General features: G+C 39.3%; 2 protein-coding genes across 4 annotated transcripts in view; one reads left to right on the forward strand and one right to left on the reverse strand.

The window, feature by feature from the left end:
- fign (fidgetin) overlaps positions 1-12,836 on the forward strand; it is a 567,544-nt gene that overhangs the window by 405,525 nt on the left and 149,183 nt on the right. The window lies entirely within an intron of this gene.
- Positions 2,973-10,422, reverse strand: LOC133664318 (uncharacterized). 3 transcript variants are annotated; one of them, XR_009828567.1, is made up of 2 exons: positions 10,274-10,422; positions 2,973-3,912 (listed from the first exon to the last, which is right to left on the reverse strand). XR_009828567.1 is itself a non-coding variant. In XM_062068823.1 (2 exons), the coding sequence occupies exons 1-2, from the start codon at positions 6,495-6,497 to the stop codon at positions 3,892-3,894; spliced, it is 459 nt and encodes a 152-aa protein (XP_061924807.1). In that variant the 5' UTR covers positions 6,498-9,544; the 3' UTR covers positions 2,973-3,891. The 3 variants fall into 3 exon arrangements, 1 of the variants encoding a protein (XP_061924807.1); XM_062068823.1 differs by lacking the exon at positions 10,274-10,422 and adding an exon at positions 6,060-9,544; XR_009828566.1 differs by lacking the exon at positions 10,274-10,422 and adding an exon at positions 5,143-9,544 and having other exon boundaries at positions 3,877-3,912.

Below are 12,836 nucleotides of genomic sequence, written 5' to 3' on the forward strand. Positions count from 1 at the left end.
ATGTATGTATGTATCATAATAGTTATGTATGTCTCAAAATATGTATTTAAGTCTCACAATATTCCTTTATGTTTAAAAATATTGATTTGTGTCTCATAATATTTATTTATGTCTCACAATATTTATTTTTCTCACAATATTATTTATGTCACACAATATTTCTTTATGTCTCACAATATTTCTTTATGTCTCACACTATTTCTTTGTCACACAAGATGTCTTTATGTATCCCAGTATTTCTTCATGTCTCACAACATTTCTTTATGTTTCACAATATTTCTTTGTCTCACAAAATGTCTTTATGTTTTACAATATTTCTTTATGTCTCATAAGATGTTTTCATGTCACACAATATTTCTTTATGTCTCACAGTATTTCTTTGTTTCACAATGTGTCTTTGTGTATTACAATGCATATTTATGTTACAAAATATTATTAATGTCTCACAATATGTATGTATGTATCATAATAGTTATTTATGTCTCAAAATATGTATTTAAGTCTCACAATATCCCTTTATCTTTAAAAATATTTATTTGTGTCTCATAATATTTATTTATGTCTCACAATATTTATTTTTCTCACATTATTTATGTCACACAATATTTCTTTATGTCTCACAATATTTCTTTATGTCTCACACTATTTCTTTGTCACTCAAGATGTCTTTATGTGTCCCAGTATTTCTTCATGTCTCACAACATTTCTTTATGTTTCAGAATATTTCTTTGTCTCACAAAATGTATTTATGTTTTACAATATTTCTTTATGTCTCACAAGATGTTTTCATGTCACACAATATTTCTTTATGTCTCACAGTATTTATTTATGTCTCAAAATATTTCTTTATATTCCCCAATATTTATTTATTTCTCACGTTATTTCTGTGTCTCACAGTATGTATTTGTCCCACAATATGTATGTGTGTATCACAATATTATTAATGTCTCACAATATGTATTTATGTCTCATGATATTTATTTACGTCTCACAATATTTCTTAATGTCTCACACCATTTATTTATATCTCACACGATTTCTTTATGTCACACAATATTTATATGTCTCACAATATTTCCTTATGTCTCACAATATGTATTTATGTCACACAAGATTTAATATATTTTTAAAAATATATTATTCCAAGTTTTTGGCCTAACGTAGGTGTTCAATTAATATTTGATATATAATACAGTGCATGATTAACACATCTTTACACCAGTATTGCTGTCACAGAATGCTAACAACACGGCTAACGGTCGTAGCTGTGACTGTTGACCAGGTTTTTGCAGAAGAAATGATGCCTGTGGTTCTTTCACAATTTACCTTGGAGGAATTACCCAAGATGTGAGCAAGTGTTTCCAGGTAGTGGTTCTGTTGTGGTGGCCGGGTGACAACTGTAGACATGACTCTTGGAGGATCCTCCCGGCTACTGTTGGGATGTGTCTGTCATCTCATGTTAAAAGGCTTCCAATAATGTTGAAAAATATATATTTCGAAGGTCGTAATGAGTGTTTTTAAATCTGTATTAATTATAATCCCGTTAGTATTGACCGCAACTATTAAAGGGACAACTGTAGGATGCAATGTTGATGTTGTTTGATCTGCTCGTGTCCTGGCTGGTCCACCAACGTCCTGTAAAACACTCAAGCAGCTTCTGGCAAGATGATTTTGAGGATGCTATTTCAAAATAAATGTTACTTATGTTGGATTTAATTTTACATTTGTTAAAATAATGTTGAGCTTGTGGATAAAAACACATTTTTAACTAAAATGCCAATTAAACTTGTTTTGTGCAGGCACACTATGTTATTGTTCACTATATCTGAGTAATGATTGACATATTTTATATAAGAATGCATGTACAGTTGTTAAAATAATGTTAAAATAATGTTAAGTTTGTCGATTTTTTTTTTTTTTTTTTTACTAAAATGCCCAATAAACTTGTTATGTGCAGGCACACATTGTTACTGTTCACTCTATCTGAGTAATAATTGACATATTTTTCACAAGAATGCATTCACAGTTGTTAAAATACTATTAAAATATTGTTGAGTTTGTGGATAAACATTTTTTTTTAAACTAAAATGCCCATTAAACTTGTTTTGTGCAGACACACTATGTTATTTGTCACTACATCTGAGTAATAATTGACATATTTAATATAAAAATGCATGTACAGTTGTTAAAATAATGTTGAAGATTGATTTTTGTCTCGCAATATTTCGTTATGTCTCACAATATTTATTCATGTCACACTATGTATTTATGTATCACTATTTCTTTATGTTTTACAAGATGTATTCATGTCTCACACTATTTATTTATGTCACACAATATTTATTTATGTCTCACAGTATTTTTTAATGACTCACAATATGTATTTATGCATCACAATATATCTTAAGTCACACAATATTTGTTTTATGTCCCAGAATATTTGTTTATGTCTCACAATATTGCTTTAGGTTTTACAATATGTATCTATGTCTCATAATATTTCTTTATGTCTCACAATATTTATTTATGTTTCACCATATTTATTTATGTCTCGCAATATGTTGTATGTCACACATTATTTATTTATGTCTCACAATATAATTGTATGTCTCACAATGTAATTTTATATCTCACAATATTCATTTTTGTCACACACGATTTCTTTCCGTCTCACAATATGTCTTTATGGCTCACAATATGTATTTATGCTTCACAATATTTAGTCATGTCACACAATATGTATTTATATCTCACATTATTTATTTATGTCTCACACTACGTCTTTATGTCTCACAATATTTATTTTTGTCACACAAGATGTATTACTGTCTCACAAGATTAATTAATGTCTCACAAGATTTATTCATGCTTCACAAGATGTATTTATGTCTCACAAAATGTATTTATGTCACACAAGATTGATTTTTGTCTCGCAATATTTCTTTATGTCTCACAATATTTATTCATGTCACACTATGTACTTATGTATCACTATTTCTTTATGTCTCACAATATTTATTCATGGCTCACACTATTTCTTTATGTCTCACAATATTTATTCATGTCTCACAATATTTCTTTACGTCTCACATTATTTCTTCATGTCTCAAAATATTTCTTCATGTCTCATAACATGTATTTATGTCTCACAAGATTAACTGTAACTGTAACTTAGATATAGGCTTCCACTATGTATAAGCGCTGTGAGTCACTAGAGAAAAGCGCTATATAAATATACTTCACTTCTTGTTGCAATGCCTTCTTAGTTTTGATGCCCAAACATGTTTCCCGGACCAGGCTGGACCATCTGCTCCCCGCTGTTGGCAGCGCTCGGACTCGCTCCATCGGGCTCCACCTCCGAGGACAAGCTCTATTGTCGGGTTTGTGTCGGCCCCTGGAAGCCAACAGGAGTAAGAATGCGGGGGGTTTAGGACCCGCAGGCAAAAAGTGTCACCTTACAGATGGAATCACTTCACAAACGTGCAGAATTAATATCCTAATGACGCTTGGAGTGGCCATTAGGTTTGTGTAATGTGGCTCCAGGGGCCGGGGATGGATGTCCGGCAGCTCCAGGCCCTTATTTGTGCACAGTCACCCCAGCGGTGCCTTTTATTAGGGGGGGCATTAGAAGGCGGCAGACAGATAGCGCTTTATTACGCCTGCGCCCAGGGAGCCCCGCTCTACCTGTCACCCGCGCACAAAGCATGCTGGCTAACTTCATTTCGCCCGCTAAATATCTCTTTTACAAATGTCCCTGTCGCTGTAATCCAGTCGGCCGCTGCTCGCTCAGGGGCCTCGCAAATTGCACGGGGGCCACCCCCCGCCGCCGCCTACCGCCAGCGCAGGCCTGTCTTGACAAAAAGATCAATATGGTGGACAGGAAGTTTCTGCTCACAAGTCCTCGGGCAGGTTCTGCGAAGCACAAACACAAAAATACAGATCAGAACTGTCTGCCAGGGCCACATTCACTGAGGCCCCATTCTCCAACCACCTTTATAAAAAGCCACCTATTAGGGGCCAGGAACAAGATCTTGTTTGGGGCCCCACAAAGCCTGTAGTCTTCTTCCGAAAGTATCAATACGGTATCTTTCTGTCTTGTCTCTGGGGAGGGCGGTCGCATTTTTTTCCGCTCCCCCTTCTCCCAGCTTGCTTTCTTTGTTTTTGTCTTGTCTGAAATTTTTGGAAGCCTCTTTCTTTGCGCTGTCCTCAAATCTAAACATCAGACATGGATATGATCAGCTGGACTCTCGACGCAATTGACAAAATCTTTTCGACGAGGAAAAGAGGTTCGGGGGAGCCTGCCTGCCCTGATGGAACCATTGCTGCGGGGTACGTGAGAGATTCCTAGGATAAATGGAGAATCATGTGCCTCTCGGTCCTTTCCATCGAGGAGGTGGAAGACATCTACCTATTTGGACCTGCTGATTGGGCTGGGCATTGCTCTGGTGTATCGTCAAATTCGTAAGAAGATGGCAGCCACTCAAGGAGCCCAAAGGCTGTTCGTCGCAATGGATGGTTTGGGCCGGGCTGTGGGAACACAGACTACGGCGATCTCTGAACTGAATCGCGAGATGGATCACATCATGGAGAAGCTTGCTGAAAAGGAAAATTGAATTGAATTTGAGAGCACCCAGCATGGATGAATAGAACAGACAAGTCATTGTTTTGTCTGCTCGCGGAAAACAAACATCTTAATCTACGATTTGACTCCCTCGAACGGCCTTGACGCTGTGAAAACAGGAGCAGGCTGTTCTGAAAAACACCCCCGAGGACACCTCAATGATGGACGCTTTTGACCTCCCTCCCTCCTCAACGACACCTGGAGTCGAACTTTTGCAGATCGGCCTCAGTTTATAAAACATTACATCATCACACCCAAGACAATTGGGCACACACGCACACCCCGGCCCCCCCACCCCACACCTTCACCGCCGCTTGTTTCCCCTCGGGGTGATGGTCGTATGGCAGCGCTTCATAGCAGCGGTCGCCTTCCAGAGCCCCAACTCCCCGCCTCTCTGTTGCGAGTTTGTCGTGATTAAATGTAACGTGTTTATGTGTGCATTGCATGGAGGTTTTTTCCCACTCCAGACTAGGCCCCCTTAGGAGCCCAGTTTTTACTCATCTTCTTTCCCAGCGTTTTACCTTTTCCCCATCTTTTCAGGGGCGCCTTATGGCGACCCATCAGCGTTCCTGTTCTGTAACCCTGTACAGATGTCGGAGATCGGTGTTAGGAATACTCAGAAGGCCTCCTCAATCCCACCTAGAGCTCTTCCTATTCGGAATCAGTGTTTGGTGGTAATTAAGAAGCTGGATGAGATCCAACCGGGGTTCCTGAGGACTTTGGATGCTGTGGGGCTGCTTAGTCGAAAGGTCTCAGCAGCATTGCATGGGCATGGGGAGAGGTGCCTCTGGATCGGTGATGGTTCCACTATTCACGAAGGAACTGAGCGTGTGTTCCAACTATGGCGGGAACACACTCCTCGGGTCTATTCAGGTGTGCTAGCGAGGGGAGTCCGCCGAATAGTCGAACCTCAGATTCAGAAGGCGCTGTGTGGTTTTCGTCTTGGTCGTGGATTTGTGGACCAGCTCAATACTCTCAGCGGATCTTTGAGGGTCCAAGGGAGTTTGCCCAACCTGTCTACATGTGTTCTGTGGACTTGGGGTAAACATTTAACCGTGTTTTTTGGGGACATCCTGTGGGAATTGCTCAGGGAATATGGGCTATTGGACCCCGTCTGTCTGTTCTCTGTAAAACCGGTGTCAGCACTCGGTCTTTATTACTGGCAGTAAGTCAAACTGGTTTCCGGTAAGGAACTGACTTTACCACGGCTTTGTCACCGATTGTGTTTATAACTTTGATGGACAGAATTTCTCGACACATTCAGAGCGTTGAAGGGATTAACTTTGCTCGCTACAGATTTGGGTTTCTGCTTTTTGCAAATGATGTGGTTCTCCTGGCTTCATTGGGCCATCTCCAAGTCCAAGTCCATTGTTCTTGACCCGAAAAAGGTTGGAGTGTTGGGAATTACATTCTGTCCTAAATAGAAGAGTTCAAGCACCTTGGGAGTGGATCTTGAGATGGAAAAGCAGATGGGTGCAGCATCTGCAGTGATGCGGACTCTGCACCAGTCCATCTTGCTGTCGTTTGGGAGGAGCTTATTCTTCTTCTTCTTCTTCTTCTTCTCCTTCTTCTTTTTCTCCTTCTCCTTCTTCTCCTTCTCCTTCTCCTTCTCCTTCTCCTTCTCCTTCTCCTTCTCCTTCTTCTCCTTCTTCTTCTTCTCCTTCTCCTTCTCCTTCTTCTTCTCCTTCTCCTTCTCCTTCTCCTTCTCCTTCTTCTTTTTATTCTTCTTTCTCTTCTTCTTCTTCCTTTTCTTTTTTCCTTCTTCTTCATCTTTTTCTCCTTCTTCTTCTTCTTCTTCTTCTTTTCCTTCTTCTTCTTCTTCTTTTTTTCCTTCTTTTTCTTTTCTTCTTCTTCTTCTTCTTCTTCCTCCTCTCATTTTTTTCTTCTTTCTCTCCTTCTTCTTCTTCTTTGTCTTCTTCTTTTTTTGTTCTTCTTTTTCTTCTTGGTCTTCCTCTTCTTCTCCTATGTATCCTTCTTCTTATTTTCCTCTTATTATCTCATTCCTGTCCTACTTCTTCTTCTTCTTCTTCTTCTTCTTCCTCTTCTCATATTTCTCCTTTTTCTTCTCCTTCTTCTTTTCTTTTTCTTCTTCTCCTTCTTCTTCTTATTCCTCTTCTTCTCTTCTTCTTCTTCTTCTTATTCCTCTTCTTCTCTTCTTGTTTTTCTCTCATTCTCCTACTTTTCCTTCTTTTTCTTCATCTTGTTCTCCTCTTCATTTTTCTTCTTCTTCTTCTCTTTCTTCTCCTGCTTATTGTTCTTCTTTTCTTTTTTCTTCTTCTTCTTCTTTTTTCTTTTTCTTTTTTGTCTTTTTTATTTTCTTCTTCTTCTTCTTCCTTTTCTTCTCTTAATCCCCTTCCTTTTTCTTCTTTGTCTTCTTCTTCTTTGTCTTCTTCTTCTTTTTTTTTATTTTTCTTGTTCTTCTTGTTCTTGTTCTTCTTCTTCTTCTTCTTCTTCTTCTTCTTCTTCTTCTTCTTCTTCTTCTTCTTCTTCTTCTTCTTCTTCTTCTTCCTCTTCTTCTCCTATTTATCCTTCTTCTTATTTTCCTCTTCTTATCTTATTTATGTCCTACTTATTATTTTTCTTCTTCTTCCTCTTCTCATATTTATCCTTTTATACTCCTTCTTTTCTTTTTCTTCTTCTCATTGTCCTTTTTCTTCTCATTCCTCTTCTTCTCTTCTTCTTCTTCTTCTCATTCCTCTTCTTCTCTTCTTGTTTTTCTCTCCTTCTCCTACTTCTTCTTTTCCTTCATCGTGTTCTCCTATTTCTTCTTCTTCTTCTTCTTCTTCTTCTTCTTTTCCTTCATCTTGTTCTCCTATTTCTTCTTCTTCTTCTTCTTCTTCTTTTCCTTCATCGTGTTCTCCTATTTCTTCTTCTTCTTCTTCTTCTTCTTTTTATTCTCCTGCTTATTGTTCTTCTTTTTCTTTTTCTTTTTTTTGTCTTCTTCTTCTCCTTCTTCTCCTTCTTCTTCTCCTCCTCCTCCTCCTCATCTTCCTCTTCCTCTTCCTCATCTTCCTCCTTCTTCTTCTTTTTCTTCTTATTCTTCCTCTTCCTCTTCTTCTTCTTCCTCTTTTTCTTCCTCTTCTTCTTCCTCTTCTTCTTCCTCCTCCTCCGTGTTCTTCTTCTTATTCTTGTTCTTGTTCTTTTTATTGTTTTTGTCCTTGTTCTTGTTCCTATTTTTCTTTTTTTGTTCTTCTTGGTCTTTTTCTTGTTCTTATAAATAAATGATAAATGGGTTATACTTGTATAGCGCTTTTCTACCTTCTAGGTACTCAAAGCGCTTTGACAGTATTTCCACATTCACCCATTCACACACACATTCACACACTGATGGCGGGAGCTGCCATGCAAGGCGCTAACCAGCAGCCATCAGGAGCAAGGGTGAAGTGTCTTGCCCAAGGACACAACGGACGTGACTAGGATGGTAGAAGGTGGGGATTGAACCCCAGTAACCAGCAACCCTCCGATTGCTGGCACGGCCACTCTACCAACTTCGCCACGCCGTCCCTTCTTCTTCTTCTTCTCTTTATTTTTCTCATTCTTTTTCTTTGTCTTCTTCTTCTAATTCTTCTTCTTCCTCTCTTTCTCTTCTTCTTCTTCCTCTCTTTCTCTACTTCTTATTCCTCTAACTCGTCTTCTTATTCTTCTTCCTCTTTTTCTCCTATTTATCCGTATTCTTTTTCTTCTCTTCTTCTTCTCTTTCTCCTACTTCTCCTTCTTCTTCTTCTTCTTCCTCTACTCCCTTTTCTTCTCATATTGCTCCCCTTTCTTCTCCTTCTGCTGCTCTTTGTCTTCTTTTTATTCTTCTCCTACTTCTCTTTCTTCTTTTTATTGTCTTCTTCTTCTTCTAGTTTTCTTCTCTTATCCTCATTTTCCTTCTTCTTCTCCTCCTTCTCCTTCTTTTCCTTCTTCTTTTATTTGTATACATCTTCTTCTTCTTCTTCTTCTTCTTCTTCTTCTTCTTCTTCTTCTTCTTCTTCTTCTTCTTCTTCTTCTTCTTCTTCTTCTCATTCCTCTTCTTCTCTTCTTCTTTTTCTCTCCTTCTTTTTCTCCAATTTCTCCTTCTTTTTCTTCATCTTGTTCTCCTATTTCTTCTTCTTATTATTTTTCTTTGTCTTCTTTTTATTGTTCTTGTTCTTCTTTGTCTTCTTCTTGTTTTTCTTGTTCTTGTTCTTCTTTTTTGTTTTATTCTTCTGTTCTTCTCCACCTCTTTTTTCTTCTTTTCTTATCTTTATTTTCGTCCTTCTTCTTCTTCCTCTTCCTCTTCTTCCTCTTCTTCTCCTATATATCCTACTTATTTTTCTTCTCTTCTTCTTCTCCTACTTCTCCTTCTCATTTTTCTCCTTCTTCTTTTTATTCTTCTTTTTCTTCTCCTTTTCTTCTTTTTCTTCTCCTTCTTCGTCTTCTTCTTCTTCTTCTTTTTCTTCTTCTTCTTCTTCTTCTTCTTCTTCTTCTTCTTCTTCTTCTTCTTCTTCTTCTTCTTCTTCTTCTTCTTCTTCTTCTTCTTCTTCTTCCTCGTCTTCTCCTATTTCTCCCTTTTCTTCTCCTTCTGTTATTTTTCTTATCCTTCCTCCTCTTCCTCTCCCTTTTCTTCTCATTATTCTCCTTTCTCTTCTTCTTCTTCTTCTTCTTCTTCTTCTTCTTCTTCTTCTTATCTTCTTCTTATTCTTCCTCTTCTTCTCCTACTTATCATTTTTCTTTTCTTTCTTCTGTTTTTTTCTTCTTCTCCTTCTTCTTATTTCTCTCTTTTTTTTATTATTATTCTCCTTTCTGTTCTCCTTTTTCTTCTCCTTCTTTTCTTCTTCTTCTCCTCTCCTTTTTTTTCTTATTACTCTCCTTTCCCTGCTTCTTCTCCTCCTTCTTCTTCATCTTCTTTTCCTATTTCTTCTCCTTCTCCTTCTTCCTCAGCGCAGGGAGCCCACATGACGTTGCAAAATGGCCAGCATGCAAAGCGGTGAATGAATCGTGGGAGTCCTCCTTCTTCTTCCCCCGCCCCGGCCCAGCCTCTCCTCCTTCTTCCCCCGCCCCGGCCCAGCCTCTCCTTCTTCCCCCGCCCGGCCGTGACAGGCCTCTGCTTTTAATCTGGGAAGAGTTTCAGGCGATGATTTGCTCTCCTCTTGTCACTCGACTCTGGCCAAGAATTCATTTTCAGTGGGTCAACTGTTTCAGAATGTCATCTTTGACAGCGAGCACAATGAACGGCGGAGCAGACACGGCCCGCTGAGCTTTTTTTCTTCTTCTTCAATTTGGCACAGTGGCGGCGTCTCTCTCTCGGCGGAGTGTGAGTGTGTGTGTGTGTGTGTGTGTGCGGCAATCAATACTTCATCCAAACACTCCTCACTCATGAATAACAACAACGGCGGCTACAGTGGGCTAATGAAGGTTATGTAGCATGGCAGCATTCAGTAATTGCGGTGCACATGTGAGCTATTAGACAGGAAGTGGCTAATGGAAAACAATCACATTTAACATGGCTCCTCGCTCCGAGCGGCTCAATAAGTGAGCAGCAGGCTGGCTCCTGGCGGGCGGGTGGCGGTGACGCGGGGGGGGGGGGTCGGCTTTTAATGTGATCGGACTATAACAGACAATCTATTTACAGGGTGCTCTGGGGAGCTAATAAACAAATGTTGAGTAATTTCAGCCAGCAGTAATTACCCTTGCAGCTGACAAGGAGAGCGCGCGTCTCTCTCCTTCACCTCCGCCTCGGTCCAGGAGGTGCGGGGCTCCCGCGAGCGCTCGTGAGACGTGGCTGGCGGCCAAGCGGGTTTACTGTACGCCCCCCTCTGCCCGCGTGCCGCTCCGCATTCCCTGCCCGATGCGTCGGCAGCAGCTGGCTTCCACGCAACCATCGCAAAGGGTTAAACGCGGGGATTTGAACACTTCCCTCCTAATCCAATTAAACAGAAAGTCAGGCAGAAGAAGTCCAACTGCCTTTATGCTAATTAATACGTGCGCTCGTCTTGGCTCCCTTCAGACGCGCCGTTGAACCCTGACCCCCCCTGCCCCGTTTCTACATGGCGGACAAACACCGAGTTGGGGGAAGCCAGGAAAGGAAGGAAGGTCGGCGGACATCTTCATGCCAGGAGCTCAGCCGTGATCCTGCTCTTACGCTCAAATAGATTTTTATGCAAATACGTGGCTATCGATCGCTCAACCTTTCTTTGATGGAACGGGTCGCGGAGGGCCTCCTTTAATTAGTTAGAGGTAATCATTAGAAAATAATCAGTGTTTACATCGGGGAAAGATGACTGCGGACATATGGCGTCTCCTTTCGCTTCTGTCGCACCAGTGTGGAATTTTGGGAAGGGGGAACAAAGTCGATCAGCCGAGAAGCAACAACGCTAGCATTAGCTTTGAACCTTTTACTTTGTTTTGAAAAATCCATTCCAAAAGCCTCTAATGCACAACGTCAAGCAGTTTTGTCATTAAAAGTCAAATGATTAACATTTGTTAGCTTTTTGTCCCATTTTTATACCTTACTAACATATATTTATCTATTTAAAGGCCTACTGAAATGATTTTTATTTATTTAAACGGGGATAGCAGATCCATTCTATGTGTCATACTTGATCATTTCGCGATATTGCCATATTTTTGCTGAAAGGATTTAGTAGAGAACATCGACGATAAAGTTCGCAACTTTTGGACTTTCATAAGAAAAGCCTTGCCCGTACCGGAAGTATAGCGTGACGTCACAAGACTAAGGATTCCTCACAATTCCCCGTTGTTTACAATGGAGCGAGAGACATTCGGAGCGAGAAAGCGGCGATTACCCCATTAATTTGAGCCAGGATGAAATATTTGTGGATGAGGAACGTGAGAGTGAAGGACTAGAGTGCAGTGCAGGACGCATCTTTTTTCGCTCAGACCGTAACTTAGGTACAAGCTGGCTCATTGGATTCCACACTCTCTCCTTTTTCTATTGTGGATCACAGATTTGTATTTTGAACCACCTCGGATACTATATCCTCTTGAAAATGAACATGTAAATACACGGTTAATAACTTTCAGCTTGGCGAAGCTAAAAAAAATACAAGCTATGTTAGATACAGAGCTAACGTGACAGCAGGCTCAAAATGAAGATAGAAAATAAATTTAAAAAACCCCTGACTGGAAGGCTAGACAGAAGATCAACAATACTATTAAACCATGAACATGTAAATACACGGTTATTAATTTTCTGCTTGGCGAAGCTAAAAAAAAAAATAGAAGCTAAGTTAGCTACGGAGCTAACGTGATAGCATCAGTCTCAAATGCAGATAGAAACAAAATTAAAAAAAACCCTGACTGGAAGGCTAGACAGAAGATCAACAATACTATTAAACCATGAACATGTAAATACACGGTTATTAATTTTCAGCTAGGCGAAGCTAAAAAAGTAGAAGCTAAGTTAGCTACGGAGCTAACGTGATAGCATCAGTCTCAAATGCAGATAGAAACAAAATTTAAAAAACCCTGACTGGAACGCGAGACAGAAGATCAACAATAATATTAAACCATGAACATGTAAATACACGGTTATTAACTTTCAGCTTGGCGAAGCTAAAAAAAATAGAAGATAAGTTAGCTATGGAGCTAACGTGATAGCATCAGTCTCAAATGCAGATAGAAACAAAATTTAAAAAAAACCTGACTGGATGGATAGACAGAAGATCAACAATACTATTAAACCATGAACATGTAAATACACGGTTAATAATTTTCAGCTTTGTGAAGCTAAACAAATAGAAGCTAAGTTAGCTATGGAGCTAACGTGATAGCATCAGTCTCAAATGCAGATAGAAACAAAATTTTAAAAAAACCTGACTGGAAGGATAGACAGAAGATCAACAATACTATTAAACCATGAACATGTAAATACACGGTTATTAATTTTCCGCTTGGCGAAGCTAAAAAAATAGAAGCTAAGTTAGCTATGGAGCTAACGTGATAGCATCAGTCTCAAATGCAGATAGAAACAAAAATTTAAAAAAACCTGACTGGAAGGCTAGACAGAAGATCAACAATACTATTAAACCATGAACATGTAAATACACGGTTATTAATTTTCCGCTTGGCGAAGCTAAAAAAATAGAAGCTAAGTTAGCTATGGAGCTAACGTGATAGCATCAGTCTCAAATGCAGATAGAAACAAAAATTTAAAAAAACCTGACTGGAAGGCTAGACAGAAGATCAACAATACTATTAAACCATGAACATGTAAATACACGGTTATTAA

Source organism: Entelurus aequoreus, linkage group LG14 (genome assembly GCF_033978785.1).
Source record: "Entelurus aequoreus isolate RoL-2023_Sb linkage group LG14, RoL_Eaeq_v1.1, whole genome shotgun sequence".
Lineage (NCBI taxonomy): Eukaryota > Metazoa > Chordata > Actinopteri > Syngnathiformes > Syngnathidae > Entelurus > Entelurus aequoreus.

Excerpts from the sequence above, each read along its gene's own strand:
- LOC133664318 (XM_062068823.1), bottom strand. The coding sequence starts at position 6,497 with ATGAGAGGAGGAAGAAGAAGAAGAAGAAGAAGAAAAGAAAAAGAAGGA. Across the intron at positions 3,913-6,059 it reads TCTCAAGATCCACTCCCAAG|AACCTGCCCGAGGACTTGTG; the intron begins GTGCTTGAACTC and ends TGTGCTTCGCAG.